Here is a 20,917-nt window from a genome sequence, read left to right as displayed (position 1 = left end):
CTATCTGTTGTTTTTGACATAGCCAATGTGCTCTTTTTGCCTGATTTCAAGGCTTCTCGAAGTCTGTCCAATGTAACTAGAGCCACACGAGCAAGGATATTATAAACTCCAGCATATTTATAGAAAGGGTGGTTGTCTTCTGGAGATCTTGTACATGCGATACATGTTTCATGCACATTCGATACTATTTTATTTGTAATTATTCTAGTCAGTTTTTTACAGTTATTCTTGTCAGTTTTATAGTTACACATAATTGTGAGATTGTTTCAACCTATATGTAAGTGCCCTGAAGATGCCAATAGTTAAAGTTTGGCGAAACTAGTTAGTTCAGTTAATAAAATTGATCAACACTTGATCTGTAAACCAAAAATATTATTACTAATTCTCAGGATCAAGAAAATAAACCTTCATTAAGAATTTTATCACCGTTCTGCAAGAAAGAATGACTCTTGAAGAACAACTTTACTGTATGCATCAGAAAAATGTTAAAACTAGGCCCTCCCTAGTTTCAACATGTTACTATATAGTGTTGAAATTGTACAAATGAGAAGAAACACTCACCAAGTTTTTGTAAAAAAAAAAAAAAAAATCAGCACATTTCCACATATGCTCCTTTAGTAGCACGCACAATGTCAAGTCGATAGTCTATCTCCAAACAGGTTCTCTGAAGAATGACAGGGGTGATGGAAGACAGCAGCAGAAATGCGATATTTCAGGTTCTCCAGGCTGTCCACTTTAGTTGCATAAAGTGTGTTCTTTGCATACTCCCACAAGAAAAAATTTAGTGGAGTAAGATCCAGTGATTGTGGTGGCCAAGGAATCGATCTTCCACATCCGATCCACTGAGGGAAGATTCTGTCAAGAGTTGCATGGACCTCCAAATGTCAGGGCACCATCCAGTTGAAAGAAGATGTGCAGTTGCAAGTCTTTAAGCTGTATAAAGAAGAAATTTTCCAGCATACCAAGGTAAATCATTTCATTGTTGCTTTCCACAACAAAAAAATTTCCACCACACAACTTGCACTTTCTCCACCCCCGATGCCATGTTTAAAACTGTGAGAAAACTATGAAAGCCCTGTCCAACAGTGGCACCGCATCACAATGCAGGAAACAATTCTGTATGGAACTTGAAGAGTTTCTGGAACAACCCAAACCTTACATAATTCTGCATTTCAATTTTTTACCATTCTTTGAAACTAGGGAGGACCAATGTGGACACTCTGTATTTCATGAAGATAGAAAGGGTAAAAAGGGAGGTGGATTGCATTGATGACAGAAAAAGAGTTATGCCAATACAAGGTAGAGATGCAAGCGAGAAATAGTGGTAGAGGTTTAGAGACAGTATGCTGTGAGATTATCATTATCATTATTCAGGCCTCCATGGAGTCAAAAAACTCATCGTGGGAGGTCCTTCCTAAGAACATAAAGTCTGTCAAGACTCATCAAGGGGAGGCCCCCCCCCCCAAGAAACACAAAGTCTTTCCTGCCACTACTTAAACTCATTGACCGTTCTCGCCCTCACCACTCTATCAGGCAATGCATTCCACGGCTCAACCACCCTCCATGCAAAGAAACCACTCCTCAACCTCTTGCTCACAGTTTCCTTTCGTAACTTCCAGGGATGGCCTCTTGTCATCACTCCTTCCCGCTGTTCAACCAAGTAAAAGAACTCCCCAGTGTCAACCCTGTAACCACCTCTCAACAGTTTAAAAGTCTCAATCATAGCACATCTCCTTCTTCTATCCGCCAAACTCTGCAGTCCACATTCCCTCAACCGATTCTCATAACTATCCTTGTACAGTCCTGAACCCATCTTTGTCATCCGTCTTTGTATCCTTTCCACAGTTAATTTATCCCCTTCAAATACTGGGGACCAAATCTGAGAACAATAAATCCAAGTGTGGTCTGATCAGAGACTTATACAACAAAATGATAACCCTCTTATCTCTGCAGGTCAGTGTCCTTCTCATAATTGCAGCAATCCTCTGTGTTACCTTCACCACCTTTGCAATATGTCCCCTAAACTTCAGGTTTCTATCAATCATCATCCCCAGATCTCTTGTCTCCCCTACTTCCTCCAGTATAACTCCTCCCATAGAATATGCAGCATCCCATCGATGTTTCCCAAACCTCAAGACCTTACATTTTGCTGCATTAAACTGACAGCCCCCATTCATTTGCCCATCTATCTAGCTTATTCAAATCCTCTTGCAGGGCTACCACATCTGCACTATTACTAATAATCCTTCCAAGCTTCGCATCATCCGCAAACAACTGAATATCCCCCTGCAATCCACTGGCTATGTCATTGATATAAAGGTTAAACAATATAGGTCCTAGTACTGAGCCCTGTGGGACCCCACTTGTAACCCTCTGCCTCCTGGAAACTGCTCCACCATACACAACTCTCTGATACCTATCAGACAGCCAATCCTGAATCCAGTTGACCAATCTGACATCCAGACCCATGTGCTGCAACTTAAATATCAGCTTATCATGTGGCACCCTGTCAAATGCCTTCGCCAAGTCTAAGAAAATTGCAGTATATGCCTTTCCCTCATCTAATGCTCTTGTAACTTTATTATAAAAGGCTAGCATATTGCTAAAACAAGAGCGCCCTTTCACAAATCCATGTTAACTCTCACAGATAACATTACCCTCATCTGCCCAATGCTGTATATGTTCCCTCACTACTTTCTCCAAAATCTTAACAACTACTGATGACACACAGACTGGTCTATAATTAGACACTTCCAGTCTGTTACCACCCTTATGCAATGGCACTATCTCACCTTCCTTCCATTCCCTGGGCACCTTTGACGAAGCCAGACTTTCATTGAAAAGCCAGGTTAAAGGCACTGTCAGTTCCCTAGCACATTCTCTCAAAACTCGTGGTGAAATACCATCCAGTCCCAAAGCTTTATTGACATCCAGAGTTCTCAGTATCTGAAACACACTCTCCTCCTGTACCTCTAAACCTTGAACCTGCCCTATCCCTCTAGCATTAAAACTGACTCCTCCAGGATGAAATACTCCAATAAAGTGTTAATTGAACAATTCCACTATGTCCTCTGCATCAGTCACTCTATTCCCATTTTTATCCCACAATATCATTCTTCCACAGTCATTTCTCCTCCTACTGGCCACATAGCTAAAAAATTCCCTAGGATTTTCTTTAGATCTTAGGGTCGATCTCCTCTCATATTCCAGTTTCGCTTTCCTTACCACACTAGTCACTCTTCTTGCCTGTGTCTTATATTCTTCACGCATCCTCTCTTCACCTGTCTCCTTATATCTCTTCCATAGCCACTTTTTCACATGCAATTCCTGTTTAATATTGTTTGTCATCCACTTTACTCCAAATTGTGTCCTCTTCTTCACTCATGGTATACAACTTACCATTGCTGCTAACAAATATTCTTTCACAATTTCCCAAGCACTAACGATTTCCCGACCTTCCAATTCCTCCTTCCATGAAACTTCCCGAAGTTGATGTCTAAGACTATTATAATCACCTGCATTATAATTCCACATAAGTTCCCATCTCTTTGATACTCCTGCATGTCTATTCATTTTCCAAGTCAAAACCATATGGTCACTCTCTCCAACTGGTGGGAGAGATGTCATCTCATTTATTATCAACTCTTCTGATGCTATAACCAAATCCAAAACTCTTGAACCTCCTGTTCAAGGTTGCCTAAGACATTTGTCCCTCAAGAATTCTAGAAATTCCATTCCACTATTGCAACATGCATCTTCCTCTCTCCAATTTATACTACTGAAGTTAAAATCTCCCGTAACAATCATTCTTCTTGCACTTGCCAAACTTAGCTGTCTAAACATTTCCTGGTCCCCATCCTCTGTGCTCCTGGGTCTGTAGCAACACCCCACTAAATATCCTGTCTTGCCTACCTCTACCTCACACCATATGCTCTCAAAATCATTTGTCTCACTTCCTTCCAAAGCCTCCACTCTTAGAGGACATAGGTCATCACTTATCATAAGCAGTACCCCACCACCACGCTTTCCCCTCCTATCCTGACGAAAAATGCTATACCCAGCGACTTCTATTGCTGTTATTATATCCCCTTCTGTCAACCACGTCTAAGTGATCCCAATAATTTTTTTGCCAGGCTGATGCTATCTGCGCCACCAATTCCTTTCCCTTATTCCGGATACTCCTGGCATTAGTATAAAGTATATAAATGCCATTGTTTCTATACCCAGCATTATCCCTTCTAGACTCCACTGGGCTCAGTGTTACCTGACATCGTCTCCCTTCTCCCAAGTATCCATTCCCACAAGAGGCCACCCCTGCTATCATCCTCCCTGCGACACACTGACTCATTCAGAACAGCAATCTCTCCAGATGCCTATGTCCTTCCTCATTCAAATGTAAATGGTCTCTCACATACAATTCCTCTCTTTCCTCAAATGCACTCCAAGCATTCACATATACCAGTCCTCTCTTGTCACACATTCTCGCTATTATGCCATTCAATATCACTGCTCTTCTGCTCAGCTCATCATTATCATACCTAGGCAACATGCACACTATTTTTCCTCTCTCTGGCTTCTTCCGTACAGTCTCAAGCAAAAATCTCATATCTTTCGCTGCCCGACTTACATTACCACTCAAGTCATTTGTTCCTACCATCACAATCATCTCATCCACCCTTTCACCTCTCTTAATTGCCATAGCCACCCTTTCCATTGTTCCTCCTGGCAAACACTCCTCAAGTATCCCATCTTGAACACTACGGATCATTGAGTCACCATACATTATACCTCTTACCATTCCCTCGCTCCTATTGTTTCCATTCTCTCCTCTTCTTTCATTCCCATAGGTCTCTCTCATTCCCTCTCCTCTACTGCTATTCTCTCTCTTCTAGCATTCCCATACCTCTCTCCCCTACTGTTTCCATTCTCTCCTCTTCTAGCACTCCCATACCTCTCTCTCTCATTCCATCTCTCCTACCGTTTCCATTCTCTCCTCTTCTAGCACTTACATATCTCTCTCTCATTCCGTCTCTCCTACTGTTTCCATCCTCTCATCTGCTAGCATTTCCATACCTCTCTCTCATTCCCTCTCTTCTACTGTTTCCATTCTCTCCTCTTCTAGCACCCCTAGACCTCTCACTCATACTCCCTAAATTCTCTTTCTCTCTCCTACTCTGATTCGCCTTGCATTTATCTCTTCCATTCTTCTAATCTTATCTTTCATACTTCTGCTCTCATTCACAAGACATTCCACCTCCTCTTTCAACTCATCTATCTCCCTCTGCAGGTCAGTCACTCTTAATCTAAATTCACTCTCCCAAACAAAACCATCTCCTAAACTTTCACAGTCACTCACACCTTCCACACTATCAACTATTATTTTCTCATTCATATATATCTTTTTATCATTGTCTCCTATCATACTACTTGTCTTCCTACATTCATTACCCGTTCCTGGAGCAACAAAGTCGGATATCGATATTTCTAATGCACTTATTTCCTCCAACTGCCTGCATTTTGCGCACATACGCTCTCCACTCTCTTTCACAAGCCACATATCTAATTCCCGAGACGCATACATGCCGCAAGTACTGCATGCCACAAAGTCCCTTATGATATTGCTAATAATTGAGTTCTTAAATGGCTGAGGACTTGGCGATATGCCACTTGCAACTGCTGCTGAATCTGTCATCATTCCTTACTGCCAAGTAGTGTAATCTTTAATAATTATTCAATTAATAAATTCCGTTAAATAAATAAGAAAAAATAGTACAAACAGTTACAAGCAAAAAAACATTTAAGTACTAAATATAATTAAATAAAATGAAATATAACTAAATACAGTAATGAAAACTCAGCTTCGTTTTGTTTTTCACCATTATTCGATTCCGACGGTAACCGAAATATATTATATCGCGACAGCAAACTAACTTCCAAAAAACAACCACTGAAGTACACTTGTATTCAGAGAAAGAATTTAGCACTGAAAAACGGGGAAAAAGACGGACTATTCACCGATTAAAAATCACTTTCTTCTGCACAGCTCAAATTCACCGCCACGTGCTACAGCGATGCTAGTGCCACTCAAGAGATAGAGGTGAATAGAATGAAATACTAAGTCGGATATTGTTATAGACTTGGTAATTTGGATGGCAGTTACTATTAAATGTATAATTAAAATCGACAAGCATGATCATTATGGGCAATTTTAATTACAGCAATATAGATTGGGATGATGAGATAATAACTGGAAGGAAAGAAAATGAATTTCTTGATTTTTTGAGGGACAACTACTACAGGCAGTAAGTAACAGAGGACACACAAGGATTGAAGGCTGTCATGGCAGGAAGCATGGCTGTCAACCATGTGAGAACTTCTCTTAGGAAAGGAAATATGTGGAACTACAAAGTTGGTGATTATGTGATGCTCAGGAGACTTGCAGCATGCAATTAGAAGTTGGGTGATAAGATCAATGATGATTACATATTCAAGAACTATCTACTAGACATTAATGTCTAAATATATTCCAAAGGTTAGAAGATGACTAGTGCATTAAGGTAGGTGTGAAATGAATGAATGAAGATATTAAGTATGTGATCCAGAGAAAAAGTCATTATGGAGAGAAAATAAGAGGAATGGTAATAATAAATTCCATGAGGAATACAAAGAACATACAAGAAGGATAAAGTGAATTATGAGCAGCAATTAGCTAATGAAACCTCCAAAAAAAAAATTTGAGGGAATTCTATTGATATGTAGCCAGCAAAAATAAGAATGATGATGGTAGGATGGAACTGATTGAAGAAAATGGTATAAGGACAACTTCTGAAGAGGATACAGTTGAAATATATCCTCTGCAGAGGATATAGTTGAAATATTTAATGAGCAGTTCATAGAGGTCTTTTATCCTTGTGAATGTGATATCATGGAGAGTTTGAGAAGAGGATGATGAGGAAGATAAACTGACTATGAGTGAGGAAGAGGTATATAGAGAATTAAGCAAACTTGACATTAATAAGGCTCTGGAACTTGATATAATCACTGCATATTTTGAAGGAATGTGCCAGGGAGTTGACATCTTCTTTGACATATTTGTTAAATATCAGTCTTACATTGGGTCAAGTTCCAAAGGAGTGGAAAGAAGAAAGGAGGATTGTACTGCTTCAGAAAAGATGTGACAGAATCAAGCATCAGAGGCCAATCTGTGTCTGATGTGGTTAAAGTGTTGGAAAAGCTGGTTCGGCTCAGGATCCAGACACTGACATCACCTTTGTTGGAAAGCACCAATTTGTTAAAGGGGGCTCTGTTTTAGAAATCTACTTAATTATTACTGTAAGCTTATAGCAGTGTTGGATGTCGGAGATGGTTACACAGTAGTATACTTAGACTTTGCAAAGGCTTCTGATAGATTACCACATAATAAATTCAGGCTAGAGTCAAACTAGAGTGGATGGGGGTTGGATTTTAGACTAGTGCATTGGAATGGAGTTTGGCTGTCTTATAGGTATCTACAAGAAGTGTATGGAGGAGCAATATCCCAGAAGATAAGTCACTAACAGTGTGCCTCATGGGTCTGTTTTAGTGTCATTGCTGTTTAACCTGTATGTTAGTGATATTGAGGAAAACTTGAATAGAGATATACAGTTGTTTGCAGATGATACAAAGTTAGCACAAACTATGAGGAGTAGAACAGATGTTGCAAGAGGACTTGAATAGACCGAATGGGCAGAATGGGCATGGGAGTCGGGATACCAGTTCAATGTTGCAAAATGTAAAGTTTTAAAATTTGAAAAACAAAGATGGGATGTGGACCCTTAGTGGGGATATATTGTTGGAGTTGGAGGTAATAAGAGATTTGTGAGTGATGGATAAGAATCTAAAATTAAAGGACATATTGCCAAAATTGTGAGGACAACATGACAAATTCCGGCAATGATGCAGAGGACACTGACTTGCAGAAATAAGGAGATTCTGGGTCCATTGTATAAAGCTCTGATTAGGCCACATAGGGACTACTCTGCACAGATTTGCACTTTCTCCACTACTGATGCCTTGTTTAAAACTGTGAGAAAACTATGAAAGCCCTGTCCAACAGTGGCACCGCATCACAATGCAGGAAACAATTCTGGATGGAACTTGTAGAGTCTCTGGAACAACCCAAACCTTACATAATTCTGCATTTCAATGGAGATTTTTCAAACGGATGCAGATACTATGTTGGAGAGAGTCCAGATGGGATAGACCAAAATAGTTTCTGATCTCAAGAATGTTTAATATGAAGAAAGATTGAGATGATGCAATTTGCAAAGTCTAGTGGATAGTAGGATGAGTGGTGATATGACAGAGACATACAAGTTGGTAAGGGATTGTTATAAAATTAACAGTGAAGAGGTTTTTCATAAAATGGTGGGAGACTGGGGTAGAACAAGAACTCTGGAAACTGTACAAGGAGGGTGTGAACAGGGGATTGAGAAGTGATTCAATGCAGGTCTGATAATAATTTCATGAGCACAAAGTAAAAACTGAATACTGCCTCATTTAAACTCGAGGTGACTGACATCCATGTGAGTCAAACAGCTTTTAAATAGAAACACAGTTGGTGTATAACCTCGTTGCTCTTATTTGTCCTCAATCCAGAGTTTGTTCCTTCACATTTCTTTTCAACAATTTTAGTTATCCTCTTCTTGAGTGTGCTTGCATAAATCTTTCCTGGAGTGCTCAATAGAAATTCCTCTATAATTCTTACAGTGAGTTTTACTGCCCTTTTCATAGGCTCATACATTCAAGAGCTCTCGGTTCCAGTTAATTGAGATAACTGATCTCCAGTCACCCTACAAATTGCCGGTTTCCATTGCTTCTCTTTTTTTTTTTTTCTTTTCTTTTTTTGTTTCTAGTTGGGTGGAGCATGCATGTATGCAAGAGAGAGAAAATGCATCCTATTGTTGTAACTTACTCTGTTCATTAAATCAATCTTTCAAAGACATCAATAGAGAGTGAAAATCACTGAACTTTAATTCAATAACCTTAACTAAGGTTATCCATCTTTTTCTATGCAAAAGCAATAGAAAAATTTTCTCCACAATTTTCTTCTGCAATATACAAAACATCAATTTTAATATTTGAACTTCTATATATTATTGTTATGGCTTGCTGTTATCCTAATTAGCCAGACAGAATATGCTTAAAATATATGAAGCAGATATATAAATAAGTGTAAAAAAAATAAAATGTCTTATCTGTAAATCAAATATTTAAATCTTATCAAATGTCTTATTTAATGCACAAAATTCATGTGCTGATTTGAATTATGGCAAAAAATAATTTTAGATCAATTTAATAAACATTTGATCAGAGTGTAACTGCTATGTCTCAGAGACAGTTTGACGAGGAAGGGGAAAAAGTATTGCTTATTATAAAATTGTATTCAATTAAAATTTGAACTGTATAGACCTTAATAATTTTAAGAAATTACAAAAAAGGTTATTATTTTCTGACAGAAAGATATATTGTTTCAAATGTATCCATAATGTGAAGGTCCAAAAATTTAAAGAAATAATATGCCATTTGTTTGTTTTATTTTTATCATTGTTTGCCAAGTTATTTTTACCATTATTGATTATGTATTTTTTTTTTTTTTAAACATAGTCGAGAAACCCTGCTTTAGAGACCAAATAGAGAAATTTATCAAGCCATTACAGGCCTCCAATAAGTGGAGCAGAAGTTTCTCAATGGGAAATGAAATTCATCTCCCACATAAAGACAGTTCTCTTTATGTGGGAGATGTGGGTTAACACATCAATAAAGTAGGTGTATTAACCACTCATCCAATCAGGATAACATATGAGTGTTGAAATAAAGTGGTGGGAACATGTGCACAAAATGTAAAATAGTTTATTTATCAAGTCTATACAATTACATCTCTTCAGTGTAATCTACTGCCATGTTCTGCATCTGCTTCCAAATTTGTGGGAGCCGCTGGATACTATCAGCAAAATGCTGCCTGTTGATATCGAGAAATCAAGGTGTCATTCTTTGAGCAGTGTAACCTACTGCTCAAAGAACCTCCTGCATGTCCCAAAACCTCAGACCTCTGAGGAGTTCTTTCATTTTGGGGAACAAGTCAAAATCACAAGAACTCATATCCAGTGAATACAGAGAGTGTTCCAATACTTCCCATTGTCACATGTCCATCATCTCTATCACCAATTGCAACATATGGAATTGTGCACTGTCATGCAACAAACATGATGGAGAGCCCATTAAAAAATGTGGTTGCTTTCTCCTTAAAGCTACGTGCAAATAGTGTTCCAGAAATGGCCCATAGTACTATGTGTTAGCAGTTTGCCCTTGTGGAACAGCATGATTAAGAATGAAACCTTGAATGTTCTGACATCACAGGTTTAACAACATTAACTTTGCTAGGTCCTGGCAAAGCTTTTTTTCAGATGGGGTTATCTTGAATGGTGCAATTCACTGGACTGTCTCTTCAGTTCAGGCTCATAAGCCCTGAATTGTATTGTAGCCATTGATGAAACTTGGGTTACAATACAATTCAGGAATGCAATGAATGTGGAAACCAATGAGCTGAAATGTTGTGCATACTGACCTGCAAACACTTTGGTCGTTTAACCCAGTTTCCTTGGCCAACTGGTGTACAGTCCACTGCTGATCAACTGCAAGGAGCCCCCCAAACAAGCTCGACATGTTCATCTGAAATGGCAGATCGTTTCTGCATGGCATAACTGCATGGCAATTATCATCTGGGTGATCTTGCCCTGTATGAGCTGGACCTTGATCCAGGATCATTATTCTAATCTTGTGAACATACTTTAGTGCGTTGCACCCAGACATTGACTTTAACTACTTCTGAACACGACACCTGTTAGAATCGGCTGTGTTGCTTTATGCACATGTACAGTACATATATGTTTAGTGCCTCTATCTGTAAGGAGTAACATTTGATATACCAAATGTATATCAACAGTGACACTGTTGTCACTACTTTATTTACAACCCCAGTATAAAAGGTTCTATACTTTCAGGATTCAAAGCAGTTCTTTGATCCATTGTTTTCCTATGGTATATCAACTATCTATATAATTGACCGTATACAGCATTGGGCAGATGAGGGTAATGTTATCTGTGAGAGTCAACATGGATTTGTGAAAGGGTGCTCTTGTTTTAGCAATATGCTAGCCTTTTATAATAAAGTTACAAGAACATTAGAGGAGGGAAAGGCATATACTGCAATTTTCTTAGACTTAGCAAAGGCATTTGACAGGGTGCCACATGATAAGCTGATATTTAAGTTGCAGCACATGAGTCTGGATGTCAGATTGGTCAACTGGATTCAGGATTGGCTGTCTGATAGGTATCAGAGAGTTGTGTATGGTGGAGCAGTTTCAAGGAGGCAGAGGGTTACAAGTGGGGTCCAACAGGGCTCAGTACTAGGACCTATATTGTTTAACCTTTATATCAATGCCATTGCCAGTGGATTGCAAGGGGATATTCAGTTGTTTGCGGATGATGCAAAGCTGGGAAGGATTATTAGTAATAGTGCAAATGTGGTAGCCCTGCAAGAGGATTTGAATAAGCTAGATAGATGGGCAAATGAATGGGGCTATCAGTTTAATGCAGCAAAATGTAAGGTCTTGAGGTTTGGGACACATTGATGGGACGCTGCATACTCTATGGGAGGAGTTAAACTTAAGGAAGTAGGGGAGACAAGAGATCTGGGGTTGATGATTGATAGAAACCTGAAATTTAGGGGACATATTGCAAAGGTAGTGAAGGGTAATACAGAGGATTGCTGCAATAATGAGGACACTGACCTGCAGAGATAAAATGGTTATCATTCCGTTGTATAAGACTCTGATCAGACCACACTTAGACTATTGTTCTCAGATATGGTCCCCAGGATTTGATGGGGATAAATTAACTGTGGAAAGGGTACAAAGGTGGATAACAAAGATGGTGTCAGGACTGTACAATGTTAGTTGTGAGGATCGGCTGAAGGACTGTGGACTGCAGAGTTTGGTGGATAGAAGAAGGAGAGATGGTTACAGGGGTGACACTGGTCAGTTCTTTCATTGGTTGAACAGCAGGAAGGAGTGATGACAAGAGGCCATCCCTGGAAGTTACGAAAGGAAACTGTGAGCAGGAGGGTGAGGAGTGGTTTCTTTGTATGGAGGGTCGTTGAACCGTGGAATGCATTGCCTGATGGAGTGGTGAGAGCGAGAACGGTCAATGAGTTTAAGGAGTGGTATGATAGACTTTATGTTTCTTAGGGGGGGGACCTCCCCTCAATGAGTCTTGACAGATTTTATGTTCTTAGGAACGACCTCCAAAATGAGTCTTTTAACTCCATGGAGGCCTGAATAATAATAATAATAATAAATAATAATAATAATATATAATATTAATCATGAGTGCAAAACATTTTTTATATTAATCTCACATGAGAGACTGTAGAACTGGTAACATATTCACGAGATGTGTAGGCAAGAGATCAGAAACAGAGGAGGAACTTAGTGATGTTTATTTGGAACTGCTGGAGATTGCAGTCCTTGGGAAACATTAATGCACAAAGTGGTACCAGAACACAGAACACTGGAAATAAAAGAAGGAAAGGAGTAGCTAGTTCAGTAGGTTTAATCTGCAAATGCATGTTGACAAGCAGCTACTCACATTTTTATAGCCTTAGAGGAAAGTAAAAGAATACTGGAAACCCATTCAATAGAACAGCATCCACAGAATAAAGTGACCATATACATAACTTTGTATGTGTAACTCTAGATAATTGTGTTCATAAATACTGATATCCCCCCCATATCCTCTTACAATGATGGACATATGGTAAAAGCACACTCTTATGTTTGCAGTAGAGGAACAGATAGTTAATTGCTTTTTTCCCTTCTGTCTAGCCTTTGTCCCACACATTGCTTCACACCTTTCCAGGATAAAAATTCCAAAAAAAAAAAAAAAACTCATTATTCAATAAAATGCAGCAAACCTTATAAAATTTTACTAAGAACAATAAACACCTTACCCTTGAAATAATTTTCTGAGTTACTCTATTATCAGGAAAAAATATAATCTTTCCACGGACAAATGGCTTCATTTGCTTCCATACCATTCTTGTAAGCTGATTTTGTTCTAAGACTTGAAATAATGCATTGCATTTAGTTGCTGTTAAATAAAATAAACAATTAATCACAGAAAAATTTACTGAAATTTCATAAACTTCATAATAATTTAAAAATAAAGTATATTATTTAGCTGTCATTTTCATAATATACTATAAAGAATTATATACTGTAGATATTGTGTGAGAGACAGAGAGAGAGAGATCTGTTGGCATGAAATGACACAACATAGATTAGATAAGAACGAACTATGATATGTGAAGAATGTTTGAATAAAATTTAAATAAATCCAAAACAACAACAACAAAAAAAAAAAAAACTGTATACACATATCAAGGTTTCTGCTAACTACTGAGCATATCCCCAATTAGTAGACGGAGTAGGGGACCCTACTACCATTCATTAGATGTCAGAGCAGCTTTAAATATAGTAAATAAAGAGCCATTGAACAGTGGTAGTGGAACTCGTGAACCAATGTGAAACACTGCCAATCTGCAGTGTGACAGTTTGGTGAATTCTTCTTCTTCTTCTTTGGGACAGCCATTTTCTGTCCACTGCTGGATGAAGGCCTCCTCCAGCTCCTTCCACCTTTCTATGTTCTTGGCGATGGTTGACCAAGTTTTCCCAACAAAATTTGACAATTCATCATTCCATCTACTTTTAGGACATCCTGGGGCTCATTTCCCTTCTTTTGGAATCCAGTTCATTAGTATGGTGGTCCATCGCTCATCTTCTCTTCTGGATAGATGTCCAGTCCATTTCCATTTTAGTCATTTGTGGTGAAGAATGATGTCAGTGATACAAGTCTGACTTCTTATCCAGGTATTTTGCTTCTTGTCTTTTAATGTGATGCCTAGCATTAGCCTCTCCATTTTTCTTTGATTTGATGCTAGTTTATTTGTCAGTGCTTTTGTTAGAGACCAAGTCTCACATTATTGTTATTATGGCCCAAATACTATAGGAATTATTATTACTATGGCCTAAACCTCTAAGATGAATTATGAATAAAATAACTCCTCATTCCCTGGAGGCTAGATTCTTAGCACTATTCTATATAGGAGGAGAGAGTTAAGAATCCCTAGATAAAAAGATCATGCAGCCACTGGAAACCAGACTATGGAACTTTCATTCATCTTTTTTTCATGATATTACAACATAAAAAAGTAATTAATCATATAATGACATTCATTAACTGCCTTACATTGTACTAAGTTTCAAACCAGCATCTTCAGAGCACATCTATTAGTTACAGTGCAAATGCAACAATGAGTAAATAGAACAATTTGTTTTGTAATGAGCAAAAGACCTAAAGTCCTAATTTGGCACCCTCTAAAGCTGTACAGAAGAAGTTGTAGTTAAGTTCCACTGCATGGAACAAGTAGAGATCAGTTGTGGACCATGGAGACTTCCACCAAATTTTCCGTTGATCTCTTCAACCAAATTCCACACCCTCTGTTCAAACTGGCATAATATTGCCTGGAATTGGGATATGTGGTTAAAATTCAAACAAGTAGTAAAACAGAATATGTTTGAATGGGGGAAAGGAATAGGCTTCCTCAAAAGAAAAAACTTGAAAGACTTGTATAAAAAGAGAAGCTGATTGATAACAAACCAATCAATGGTATAGAATATAGCAACATCATTAGAAACATTAACATAGAGATAAAAGTGGAAAGGTAGAAACAAGTAGAAGAAAGAAATTTTATGATAAGAATACAGCAGCACTTAGCGGATAGCCCTTCAGATACATTCTTCAATAGACAATAAATTCAGCAAAGGAAGGACTATCACTCAACTCTGCGTTGATGGTGAAGACATGTCCACCACTCAAGACATCCTTCACTCCTTTCATAAAACTACAAAAATCTGTTTGAAGACAATAATACTGTTGGAAATTATAATTCTTGGAGCATTAATGGCTTTCCTACTCATATCCATGATGGGCTTGACAGACCCAATACAGCATCTGAAGTTATCACAGCCTATAAAGAATACCAGACAAGAAAATCCCCAGACCCTAATGGTCTAGAGATAGAACTTTACTGCGAGGCCTGGGATTTTATTGTCCCATTCTATTTATACTATTTAATTCTTTTCTCTCGTCAATACACATACCAAGTGAATTTGCAGCAAGCCATACCATCCTCATTCCTAATAGAGATCACACCTTAATCAGTAGCTGGAGACCTATTTCTCTATCTAATACTGACAACAAGATATTTTTCCACATTATCAAGAACAGGCTAATGGGAATAAGATACATAATTAAAAGCACACAGGTATATGGAGTACCAGGTCGAGTAGTAGATTTAATCTATTTCTGCTACGTGATCTAATCCGCTTCGTTAATATAAAAAAAGGAGTCAATGGTAGTGCTATCAGTAGACCTTACTCAAGCATTTGATAATGTCCAGCATCCCTTTCTATTCCACATCCTCCAGAAAATTGGAATAGGTAAAAAGTTGCTATCATTATCAAAGGAGCCAATGCCAATTCAACTACCTGCCTCCTTGTTAGTGGGTTCCCATCAGATCCGATCAAAATTCGAAAAGGAGTCAAGCAAAGTAGCCCTCTTAGTCCACTGCTCTTTGTATTGGTTCTTGAACCTTTCTTACACGAAGTCGACAATACACATGTGTGCGAGGAATAGCAGTTCTACTATGAAACCATGAAAACTTCAACTATGAAAAAAACAAGCCAATGATGTAGTGGGCATTATAAAGGATAATTCAAATAAGATATATATGATTCCATATATATCTTATTTGGTATTTTGGAAAAATTCAGCAAGATCTGTGGATAGCTATTAATGCAGACAAGACAAAATTAAAAGTTTTTGGAAAGTGGGATCTTGGAGTGGGATCCTTTTGGACTAAACCCTAAGAGAGACCCATCATTATACTTGGAATTCCCTTCTCCATTTACCCAATATTACCAGTTCAAGAACTTACATACAAGAACTTTGAAACCCTAGAAGACTGGAAAATAGGGCCACTTTCCTTTTCTTCTAAAGCCATAGTACTCAAACCCATAATTGTTACTGCTCAGTTGTACATAATTATTAGACATAATAAATATTACAGACATCACAGAAGCTGAAGAAAAGCAATTATACAGTGAGACTGTGCAAATTTTTGGTCCAAGTGATACCAATAAGTTAAAAGGAATTTCTTCAACTATCAAAGAAGCATGAAGGATTTGGGCTTCCAGTCTTAAAATTCTGCTATTCAAGTACAGCTTCAAAAATTCCATAAAATATTGCAGACTAATCACACATATGCAGACCTTCTCCTGTACTACCTGGGTTTTTCTTCTTCCCCTGTTTGGAGTAAATGATTATAAAGGTCAAAAAGTCGGAGTTTTCCTGAATACTACAGCACTCTGTGCTTAACTCTAAGACTATTACAACACTCTGGCGCTGACATTCTTCCCATTAAAAAAAAGTAAAATTTGGTTTAAAGAAATCTTCAATCTCTTTTGCTGCAAACTTCCACAGTTGAGTTCTGACAACAATACTTTGTTTCATAACTTATTGAAGTTCCACGGATATCCTAAGAGGAATGACCTTGCTTGGAGAATTGCATATGGTCACCATCTGGCCAATACCATCAAATGGAGGTATTTTAACATTGGAGATACAATCTGTGATGTTTGTTACCAATTGGAAACAGTAAAATACACATTCTACAGTTGCTTTCTTGCCCTGCATATTTGGAACAGATTATGTTCCAAATATGCAGTACCCACCACCTGTAAGCAATGGGAAGAGAATTTTGATTTTTATAATTAATGAATTAAAATACCATTTATGGAAGGTGAGAAAGAAACATGGAGTTGAAAACCAGAAATATGACATTCAAATTCTTTACAATATTGTACTGTGGAAATTTTATTTCTCAGTCAGACAATTTTTGCATTTAGAAAGAAGCATTCCAGTAGATATTAAATTTTTGACAAGATTGTGTAGACCACCCACATTATGCAATATTCATGAGGGAGAGATAAAATTCTGTCTATTCTTGTTATGAGAGGTTTTTTAAATAGTTCCATCCTCTTAATTCAATGTGGGCGTATAGTCAATTTCAGGAATGACTGGTGAGCAATCCCAAGTTGAGAAGATAAACTCAAGGTGGTTAATTCACATAAGGCTAACCACCTGGGTATCACTCATCTTTGCGCTTTAGTTTCAATAGGTCTTTTGGTTGTTCATCTATATGAGATTGGTGAAAAAGGAAAACTGATAGTATTGGGCTATGATAATATAAAAAAGCTGAGGTCTTTTCTCTATCTCTTATACTATCTATCTGTCTTTTCTCCCAATACTATCAGGCTTTCTTGCACCCCAATACTAATTACTCTAGGCAAATGATGAGCATCCCCTTTACATTTTTCACCTCAATAAAGGTTGAAACCAGTCTGGGTAGTGACCCTTTCCATAGTGCATAGAATTATAGATATCTGTAAGGATATGTGCTTTGCATTATGGGATACTAAGGCAAGTCATTAACCTATACAAGGTACCCAGTTGTAAAGTTACTTCACATGCAAAATTTGTTTGTGTGCAGTTGGATATAGGATCGAACCATCTGTTCACACCCCTAATCTTTCTCAGAACTCTCATATCTGTGGTCTCCAGCCTTTGGTTAAATGTTTTATTTCTAACACAGGTTTCAGATCTATAAGTTAAAATTGATTTGAACACTGTCTTGTATACAGCTAATTTAGTGTTTTGACTAATTTCTCTCTTATCCCATATAAATTTATTTAGTTGACTTCCTACCATACCAGCATTGTCGATTCTGTTGTCTATTTCCATATTTAATTTGCCAGCAAAGGTTGGTCGATTGGTAGAGCCTTTGCTACTAATGGCTCACGCAAAAAGTTAAGCAAGTTTGAGCCCGGTTAGTAGTTGGAAGGAGGTCAATCATTCGATGCTGTTGGCACACTTTCCCTCAATGAGTCTTTGGACTCCCTGGAGGTGTCACATAATAATAATAATAATTTACTAAAATCTTCACTAAAAATTATGAATAAGGAGTATGAATAAGGAGCTAAAATATTTTACTTGTTTTATAGGTACTCCATTCACAATGCAGTTTCTTCAGGGAATCTTGCAAACTTCTACCAGATTTATTTAGAAGTATAACATCATCTGCATACAGCAAAGAGCTGAGATTAACCAGCTTGCCCTAGTATCCAATAATGCAAAGTACATATCCTTGCTGACATGTATAATGCTATGCATTAAGGGAAAGGTTCCCTTAATCCAGATCGGTTCTGACCTTTATTGAGGTCTCATCAGTGGGATACTTCCACCTTAGTATCACCACAGGTGATACTAATTAATGATACTAAGGTGGAAGTAATGGAGAAGTCATATTTCCATAAGCCACTTGCCAAAAGCTGAGATTACCATCTCCAATTTTGATATCAGGTTTAATACTACTTATGGGAGGAGTTAAACTTAAGGAAGTAGGGAAGACAAGAGATCTCGTGTTGATGATTGACAGAAATCTGAAATTTACGGGACACATTGCAAAGGTGGTGAAGGTAACACAGAGGATTGCTGAAATATTGAGAAGGACACTGACCTACAGAGATAAAACAGCTATCATTCCGTTGTATAAGACCCTGATCAGACCACACTTGGACTACTGTTCTCAGATTTGGTCCCCAGGATTTGAAGGGGATAAATTAACTGTGGAAAGGGTACAAAGGCAGATAATAAAGATGGTTTTAGGACTGTGCAATGATAGTTATGAGGATCGGCTGAGGGAATGAGGACTGAAGAGTTTGGTGAATAGAAGAAGGAGAGGTGATATGATTATTATTATTTATTATTGTTATTATTGTTCCGGGCAACTCCAAGGAGTCGACAGACTCATCGAGGGAGGTCCTAACATCATGTCAAGAACAACTATTCGACATTGACATAGTATCTATCATACCTTGCCTTGAACTCATTCACGGTCGTAGCACCCACAACAGACTCTGGAAGCTTATTCCACTCATTCACCACTCTCCAAGTAAAAAACCTAGCTCTAACATCCTTGTCAACCACGCTCTTGCCGAGCTTCCATGCATGGCCCCTAGTCCTCCCACCACCAGTCATAATTTCAAAAATATCTTCTGGATCAATCTTATAGAAACCCTTCAGTAATTTGAATGTCTCAATCATATCACCCCTCCTTTGCCTATCGTCCAATCTCTGCAACCCACAAATCTTCAACCTATTCTCATAAGGTTCATTCCACAGACCTGCTATCATCTTGGTCACTTGTCTCTGGATCCTCTCCACTTCCTCCCCATCACGAAGAAACCCTGGTGCCCATAACTGGGCACAGTAGTCCAGATGGGGTCTTATCAAGACTCGATACAGAGGAACAACAACTTGTTTATCTCTGCATGTTAAAGTATTTTTCAGAAGCCAAGTGATTTGATGAGCCGATTTAGTCACTTTTGCAATGTGCCCCCTAAACTTCAATTCCCTATCCACCAACACTCCCAAATCCCGGGCCTCATCAATCTCCTGGAGTACAGTTCCACCAATGCGATATACTGCTGCTATTCTTTTCACCCCAAAGTGCATAACCTTACACTTTGCCACATTAAATTGACATCCATTTTTCCTAGCCCAGTCCTCCAAACTATCCAAATCATCCTGTAAAATTTTGACATCCTGTGCACTCACAATTGCTCTACCGAACTTTGCATCATCGGCAAACAAGTGAACACTTCCTCTCAAATCCTTTCCTATATTATTGATGAACAAATTGAAAAGCAGTGGTCCAAGAACAGAGCCCTGTGGCACACCACTAGTCACAAGCCATCTTTTAGACTCCACTCCTGAATAAACCACTCTCTGGTATCTCTCCTTCAACCACCCTCCTATCCATCTCACCAACCCTATATCTATCCCCATCTGCTCCTGTTTACTGATTAGGGTTCCATGTGGTATCCTGTCAAAGGCCTTGTCAAGGTCCAGTAGTATCACTGTAAACCCATTACCCCTATCCAGTTCAGCCGTCACTGTGTTATAAAACGTGAGCAAGTTACTAAGGCATGATCTACCCTTCACAAAACCATGTGGTCCCCTATACAATATCCCATTTTCATCTATCCAATCCTGTATTCTTTTCTTGACTAATTTCTCTAAGACCTTGACAATGATTCCTGATATGCTAATCGGTCGGTAATTTACAACAGCAGTCTTGGAACCACCTTTATGCAGTGGAACTATTTTCCCCTCTTTCCACCCCCTCGGGACTAACCCAGACCCGAGACTCAAATTAAACAAAATGGTCAAGGGATTGAGACTTTTAAACTGTTGAGACGTGGTTACAGGGTTGACACTGAGGAGTTCTTTTGCTTGGTTGAACAGCGGGAAGGAGTGATGACAAGAGGCCATCCCTGGAAGTTACAAAAGGAAACTGTGACAAAGAGGGTGAGGAGTGGTTTCTTTGCATAGAGGGTGGTTGAACCATGGAATGCATTGTCTGATGGAGTGGCGAGAGCAAAATGGTCAATGAGTTCAAGGAGTGATATGACAGACTTTGTGTTTCTTAGGGGGTGGGGGCTACCCTCGATAAGTCTTGATAGACTTTGTGTTTCTTAGGAAGGACCTCCCACGATGAGTCTTTTGACTCCATGGTGGAGGCCTGAATAATAATAATAATGTCAGGCTTTCGATGGCTTTTTCTACTTCAAGTATGGATATTTATTCCTGATTGTATGCCTGTTAAGTGTTTTCATTGATTGTTTCATTTAGCATG

The 20,917-nt window shown here is 38.4% G+C and overlaps 1 protein-coding gene across 1 annotated transcript in view; it reads right to left on the bottom strand.

The window, feature by feature from the left end:
* The window catches only part of LOC150092596 (phospholipid-transporting ATPase ABCA1-like), a 982,930-nt gene that overhangs the window by 732,458 nt on the left and 229,555 nt on the right, over positions 1-20,917 (bottom strand). Inside the window, exon 11 of the mRNA XM_090414749.1 lies at positions 13,049-13,188. Within this exon, the coding sequence (XP_090270875.1) occupies positions 13,049-13,188 (140 nt within the window). The remainder of the gene's footprint in view (positions 1-13,048; positions 13,189-20,917) is intronic.

Source organism: Typopeltis vanoorti, chromosome 25 (genome assembly GCF_054136105.1).
Source record: "Typopeltis vanoorti isolate ZY-2024b chromosome 25, IOZ_Tvanoo_1.0, whole genome shotgun sequence".
In the NCBI taxonomy this organism is placed as follows: domain Eukaryota; kingdom Metazoa; phylum Arthropoda; class Arachnida; order Uropygi; family Thelyphonidae; genus Typopeltis; species Typopeltis vanoorti.
This window is presented reverse-complemented; position numbering and strand designations above follow the sequence as displayed.